Source organism: Diuraphis noxia, unplaced genomic scaffold (genome assembly GCF_037042655.1).
Source record: "Diuraphis noxia isolate RWA-SAM2 unplaced genomic scaffold, SU_Dnox_SAM2 contig0001, whole genome shotgun sequence".
NCBI lineage: Eukaryota > Metazoa > Arthropoda > Insecta > Hemiptera > Aphididae > Diuraphis > Diuraphis noxia.
This window is the reverse complement of record NW_028301711.1, coordinates 34,071,186-34,079,239: the sequence shown is the minus strand read 5'-3', so window position 1 is coordinate 34,079,239 and position 8,054 is coordinate 34,071,186. Positions and strand designations below refer to the sequence as shown.

The window sequence follows — 8,054 nt, the reverse complement described above, 5'->3', positions numbered from 1 at the left end:
TACAATTCATTATTAACTACATATTGTACAATGATATCGAGAATTGTGGCATGCGTCGATTGCGTCGTCGCCACTGAACCACCCAAACAAGAAAAATCAATACCAAGTCATATATACTTAAACCAGGGTATCAAAGTCTGTATTCTGCAGATGAAAAAAAAACGGCAAATGGTAAACCTGCTCGCTTGTGACTCTAGTTGTACTTCTGGTGTTAAGGAATCGAATCAATCTACTCTCAATTTTACTTTGTCGCATACTGTGTTGACAACGTTAAACTTTTCATTTTATTTTTTGTTTATTTTTCATTACTCAATGCTCACCTTATCTTATTTTAAATTTGAGAATATTGGAATTCTATTAAAAACGATCGAAAATTGAAGCAGTTGCAATTATACGAAGGTAGATATTTGAATATCACAGTAAAATAACTAACAAAACATTTTTATTTTAATAATATTATTTTTTATTGAAAAGTAAATGAATTTGCATAGGTATTTAAATTATTTTTAAATTATTATACTCATATTTGATGATTATATACCTAATATACATGCTCATTCAACATACATTTTCACCCCAATTTTTTTATTTTGAAATTATTCTAAAGGCAATATTTACAAATATTAACTTAAATTTTGTTTACCATGTAGGTATATACTGAGTTTACTGTGATGGTACAGACTGCTTTAAGGATATGACGTATAAATATATTATTTTATGATAAACTATATTTATAATATTCCATGTACAGACTTATTATTGAATAATTTTGTGGTTACATAAAATTGTTGTTTAAATATTGTGTAAATGTATTATATTATACTATAACTACATTATTATTCACAATAAATATGATATCTTAATATGTATTAACATGGAAATATTATAATATGTGTGTTGTGTTGTTATTTTTTGTTGCACGCATATTTTACTAATGCCTATTAATAATTATTAATTAGTCTACAGTTTATATAACTATGGGTGTTAACTGTTGTCTATTTAATTATCAAAGATAGTGTACGATTATAAAAATGAATTACATATTAATCAGAATAGATTAATTTTTTATCAATGACTAATTATTTATTACTATCGCACTGTAGGGATAACAAACTTACCTAACAAAATGGTTTTAATAATTTTTATAATAATTGTCTCCGGATTTGAAAAAAGATAAATAAATAGATAATGATGATGGTATACGTATTTTATAATTGAAAAAAAACGTAACTACGACCTTATAATAAAAATTGTGAAATTGTTATTTTTTACTTTTTTAGTAATTAAACAGGCGCTAATCCAGCCCGTGATGACGGTGGGAACGGGTAATCTATTTAGGGCATATGATGGGGGTTTGTTGCTTAATCTCAAATAAGTGAGTATAGGTATGTCAAAATGTGTTCGCGAATCTTTTATTACAGTGTTGGGTGTCGCTAATTATCGTAAATATTTGCTTGAAACGTATATGCACGTATGCAATCATTTTATTAACAGAGGAGATGCAATCACCCAAACGCTCCTCTAAAATATCTACTCTTATAATTAAAAATAAAATAATATTAGCATTTTTGTACAGGATATTATTTTCAGAATATTTTTACTATTTTGTGATTGGTACTTATATGTATTCAATATTTTTGGTTATTTTTTTTTTTCTGTAGGTAAATACGAATAAAAAAAGGCGGGTAAGTCGTTGATGTCGCTCTGCTGTACAGTAGGTTTACAAGTGAGTTACTGAAATGGATGGAATTAAATTTGAATCCAATGATATTATATCATTGTATACGAAAAACGATTCTGAGCGAAGACGGTTTATCTATCTAGAATATATTATAAATTATTAAAAATTTTCAAATCTTAGATTTAAAAAGAAAATTTTTTAAGAAGTTCTAGTTTAAAATAATTTGCGAATTTTCGTGATTTTCGTGATTTTTACACATGTTGTCAAAATTCAAACTTTGAATGCTTGTAAAGTCGAAAGTCGAAAACTTTTAAAACTGCATGGTGGATAGAATATACTTATATTAACATTCGGTGAAAATGTCATGTATCTATGGTCATTTGTTTTAAAATTACATCAAAAACCAAAATCGATTTTGTCGAAAAATGAGTATGCGTAAAAATTCCCGTTTTTCCCTTAATTTTTAGTTTGTTTTTCTCAATTATTTAGAAAAGTATTAAGAATTTAATAATCACTTTTGACCACCCAAAATACCAACTAGATTCACTTTCTGATCGAACAAGGTACTGAAGTCAAAAATCGAAGCACTTTTACTGCCCCAAAACGTGATGACAGACCCAAAAAAAAAACACACATCATGGTAAAATCAATACATTCATCGCTCCGCTCAGAATCTAAAATTACACTTTGTCGAAAAAACTTAAAAAGTTGAAATAAACTTCCTCATAAATAGTTCATACTGAAACCCAAAATTATAAAAGCATAATTTTGTTTTAGACATTTGTAGTTTACATTTTATCAAAATTAAAATTTAATAAAGAATAACAATTTAATTATTTTTTTTTATGTTGTGATTAAAAAAATTTTTTTAGGACTTTTAACTTTAAACGTAGGTACCTATATGATTATATTTTACCGCATATGTAATAACATTTTCAAAATATTTAGATTAATATTTTAGGATATAGCATATTTATATAGTTTGGAATATACAGAATATTATGTACTTAGTAATATAACCCTACTAATATACTAACCTACCTAACCTACTAATATTACAATAAATCAATATACCTAACATAAATATATTTATGTATATTTAAAACTTTAAGCTGAGTCTCCTATCAAAATCGTTTTTTGTATACAATTTTTATCATTGAATCTCTTCTAATTTAACATATCCATAACATTGGCTTAGGTACTTAATGATTAGGTACATTTGACATCTACTGGACAGCAGACTCAGCAGAGTGTACTTATACTTATACTTGACAGCTTTTTCTTATAACTGTATTAAAAATTAGTTTATTTATATTTTTAAATTGTAAATTTTACAGTACATATTTAGGTATGGTTAAAAAAGAAAACAATATAATGAATGAACCTAATCAAAAACTGTTGAACCATGAGAAAACGAATGAACCTAATCAAAAACTATTGAACCACGAGAACATGAATGTACTTAATCAAGAACCAATGGACCATGATAAAAATAATGAACCTGATCAAGTACCATTGGATAATGATAAAAGTACTGATCAATTTAGAAGGTAATATTGAAATATTATCCCTGCTGATGTTTTACTTACTTTTGGATCAGAATCTACATTTTAATTAAAAATAAATCATTTCATAATTGAATATTATGTGTTATGCATGCATATTTTTTATGTTATTTTTATATTTCATGTTATAAATACTTAATCATGTAAAAATATTTATAACTACAGTTGGTTATTATACGGTTATACCATCTAAAAACTGTCATAAAAAAAACAATAGATTACCACTAGTAAAAAAACATGATTCTATAATCATTTATCATACATTTAAATGCCATTACAATAATGGTCTTTTAAATCTTATATGTTAAGCTGAAGATGTTTGCTTAATATTTTTTGTTTATAGTCAGTATGTAATAACTAATATTCAACGTTACAAAATATAATAACACTTTTACACAATAAATAATATAAATATATGTTTTTACAACATAATAAATAAGTAAATATATGCATATAAATATTTATATTCTTAATATGTATTATTTTAGCAATCGAAAGTTCGTTGGAAAAATTAAAAATACAGTAAGAAACGTATCTAAATATTTTAAGTCAAGTGGAAATCCGGTGTAAGTTATTACAATTACGTCATTTCAAACTGTTATTATATTAATATACATCAATTATAAATTATAACTTATAGATTTTTATTTTAACGCAATTATTAGCTTTGTCTGGGGAATACCTGAAATTGAGCCACAGACTTCTGCCAATGCTAATACTGGTGCGGGTCAACATGAAACTTATGGTTCAAATGCAGCCAATGAAAAAATGGATTTATTGACTACGATTTATACTACTCAAAAACAACTTGGTAAAATCTATTAACATCATAAAAATCATTTTATGCATAAAAAAATTAATTGCACCCAAAAATTGTTTACAAATATTTCACCAACGCCTGCGTGTTCAATAGAAATCTGGTACTTACGTGTGTTAAGTTAGCTCCTCCGCTTCACCGCAATACTACCAAAAAATTTAGTTTCAAATATTCGTAACTTCATCGTTCAAAAGTTAAAGCCGGTTTCTCAATGAGGGACAAATATGTGAAACTAAAAATTAAAAGTTGTTGATTGATTTTTTATTTGTAGATAAGCGATTCCAATGTACAATTTGCTTGGACGACTATGAACTTGATGAAGAAGCGATGAAATTGACTTGTGGTCATATATTTCATGAGAAATGCATCACTCATTGGATTAGTATGGTAATTTTTTTTTTTTCATTAAATAGTTATTTTACTATAGGTACATAAATGAAAAAACGGTTTTTGGTTGGGAAGATAGTACATTAGTATATTGTACTTACATAATGCTGTATAAATAAATAATAAATAAAATAATTATTCTGTCGAGTTATCTAAGTAAATATATTTACTTTTTATTTCAATGATGGAATAGGTAACTAATAAATTATGAGTATAAAGTAATACACACATTTTTTGATACAATAAAATAGGTACATACTTAAGTCTTAAAATTATTCTTAATCCTAAAAACTTAACTGTTCGATTAATTTTTTTGCTGTCGTCATTTTTGACGTATCAAATACATTTTTTTTTTTATAGTTAGGTACCAAATGATATTAATTTGCAGCCTTACAACTTTCAGTCATATTTTATTAATAAAGATGTGACATAAAATATAAAACTAATACAGTACTTTTATAACTCACGTATCGGCGAAATGGATGCTTTTTAGTAAAAATAAATTCCATGTAATAATTATAAGATATTTTTCTAAGGGACACTTAGTAGATACAAGATCAATAAACATTTGAAACGCAATTATTTGTAAGTACTTACATCAATTTGTACTTATTTCAACTTTATTTTATGTTAATTTGACAATGATGTGTATGTTTCTTTTGAAAATTTTTATTTTTGTTGGGGGTGGTTGTCAGGAGTCTGAAGACACTTTATAGTAGAATTCATTACTCTGATAATCAACATTGAAGTAGGTTTCTGATACCTAATTGTATCTAGTCAATAGTTTAGTACTCTTAAAAGATTAAAATTGAAGGTTTTCCGTACTTTTTCAAAATATAATATTTTAACCATATAATATTTTCATAGGTATTATTTGGTAATATTAACATTGGTTACTAACAAGTTAGATTGTTTTCGCTCAGGCAGGTTTTTGTCGGAATACAATTTATCATTGAATTAACATTTAACACATCCATTAAAGAGCCTACTCAATGACGAGATACACTTGACACAGTAGAATTGTGTACCTATCTACTACTGTGCGCAGAGAGGTTAACTACTAAATGACTTTTTCATTCAATTTTTTTCTATAATGTTGATAGATATTTATTTTTAACCACAATTAACATCGAATTTATTATAACGCCCGATTATTTATGTATTTACTTGTGTTAAAATTTTAATTTGTAAATTGTTCACTTCATGCGAATCCAGCCACTTTTACTGAAATTGAATACATTGTTTTTATTTCGTATAAACCAATGCCGCAACTAAGACTGAGTACGTATTATGCTATTCAACCTAGTTAATGATATTCGCAGGTAATTCGGAAACACCAATTCATATCACTGCAATAACATAAAATATATTGATTTAAGCCAGTGCCCTAAGATGCATAAGTTAGAACATTTTAAATGCTTAGATATTTATGTTTATTAGGAGAGCCAATGAAAATTAGTTGTGTAGTTCTGACTGGCTGCCAGATAGCCTAAGCGCCATCAATTATTAATCATTTCTTTTGTTGCAGTACGGTACGTGCCCGGTGTGTCGTAGATACTTCTGTCCCGGTGAGCTTCATTTAACGCGGGAACGAGTCGGTGTTTTTCGGTCCATAGTCCGTCGGTTGCACCGCACGCTCTGTTCGCCGTTGTTCTATTTCTTTCCTAATCTCGAATTTTCTCATTCTATGAACAATAGACGTCGGGCGACGCCTATGTACAGATTCATACGTGCGGAGCGAGTGATATCGCCACTAGAACCCGTCGAGAGCGAATCCAATGAAATTATCGACGACTACATATTTTGCCACGTCATGTTCGTCTTACAGAACACTAACAACGAACAGCATCCCGGCTCACCCAACACCATAGCCGCAAACATGCGCAGGCGCTTTAGTCGCTTTCACCATGAACCCGACGGAAATCTTGGAGCTGCAGGCGAAAACCCACTGCCCCAACGATCGGGATTTCATTTTCCTGCTGATGTCCTCTCCACAGAGTACCTAGGTCATTACTAGTGCCCGCGAATAAAACGTAGTCAATACTCGCTATAACCAATGGCAGAGCTTAGTGAAGTAGTAACATTATAGTAAAAAATCCTTAGTCGATTACGTTAAACTATAACGTATAGTGCATGAGTATATGATAGAAATATTATATAGCATTGTGTATTCAATAGGTACATATGAAGTTAGTGATGATCAAAAATCATCTATAGCATAATATTATTATCAAACACAATAAAAAATATTATCACATTTCTTCACTGGTTTTGAAAAACGTATAATTGACTACACAAAAAAAAAAAAACAATTTCCATAACAATTAATTAAAATTATACCTCTATATTTATACGACTATATTACATAGGTTAATTAAAAATAATGATTATACCGATTATTACATGATCATATTCACAAATTAAATTCACTATTTTTGTATTTTGTCTAATACCCTTAACGTGTATTTTAACAAACTACTTAGGTACCTACTGACATTATGTTTAAATAACTTTTTTTTTTTCAAAAGGTAATTACATGCCATTATTAACATTTTATAAAAATCTATAAAATTTCCCTAAAAAATGTATCGATGAAAAAATAACTCAAAAAATGCTCAATGTTAATTACATAAGAGTGCTCATAAAACTATTTATTTAGTTAATACAATCATTTATTGGTTTAAAAATTAAAATAACAAACATAATTTTGATTCAAATTACAGATATTAAAAATAATAAAATTATAGAGGATTTAAAAATATTATATTATATAATAAATTTAATTAGTTATCTAACTTAATAAAAAAAAAAAATGAAAATACCATAAAACTTTAATAAATTACCTAAAATACTAAAATGCATCCAAAATTAAAAATCTAAATTAGTTATTTATTGAAATACATAATAAGTTATGAATGTACCGTACATAGTGTTCCAACAACAAGATAAAAGTTATCAACATCTGATTCTTAACCATCACACACATATTAAATTTGCCTACTAAGTACTTAGTGCAAACATTAAAATATAACATTATTATGCCACCTATTCAATATTTAAATCTTTAGGAAATAGCATTATTAACATTTATTTTAACATTTATACATTTAATACTGAGTAAAATAATAATACAAACTCTACCAATTTAATTATATTGTATGCCAAATGTATTAATCTAATACTGATGTACTAATAATTACATAAAATAAATTTATACTGAAAAAGAGAAATATTTTCTGAAATGAAAATCCGTTAAGAAAGAAAATATTATAATTATTGTCTATTATAATATATTATACCAATATATCATATCTATAATACCTACTGTTGTTTTTTTTATTGTTATTATTATATAAGAAATACAAATTAGTACTTGATAAATTATTTCACACTTGCAATTCATAAATATCCAATATTTCCTACTTCATAGATTCTTAAATATAATTGTGTGAAATCAAAGACCAGTTCATACATTTTTCTAAAAACTTTCCTCTCAAATAACCCAAGTCTTTCTTCGGCTTTTCTCAGTGCCCATATTTCAGAATCATTGGGAAAATAGTTCGTAAAAATATCAAATACATTCGTATTGTTAAATTCTTAGAGA

The 8,054-nt window shown here is 26.9% G+C and overlaps 1 protein-coding gene across 1 annotated transcript; it reads left to right on the top strand.

Moving 5' to 3' along the window:
- The first annotated feature begins 228 nt into the window (after positions 1 to 228).
- On the top strand, positions 229 to 7,701 carry LOC107173179 (uncharacterized). The gene is made up of 6 exons (XM_089216211.1): positions 229 to 399; positions 3,019 to 3,231; positions 3,735 to 3,812; positions 3,912 to 4,057; positions 4,335 to 4,450; positions 5,979 to 7,701. Exons 2-6 carry the CDS (start codon positions 3,032 to 3,034, stop codon positions 6,465 to 6,467), a joined length of 1,029 nt encoding a protein of 342 aa, XP_089072337.1. The 5' UTR covers positions 229 to 399; positions 3,019 to 3,031; the 3' UTR covers positions 6,468 to 7,701.
- The last annotated feature ends 353 nt before the right edge of the window (positions 7,702 to 8,054 follow it).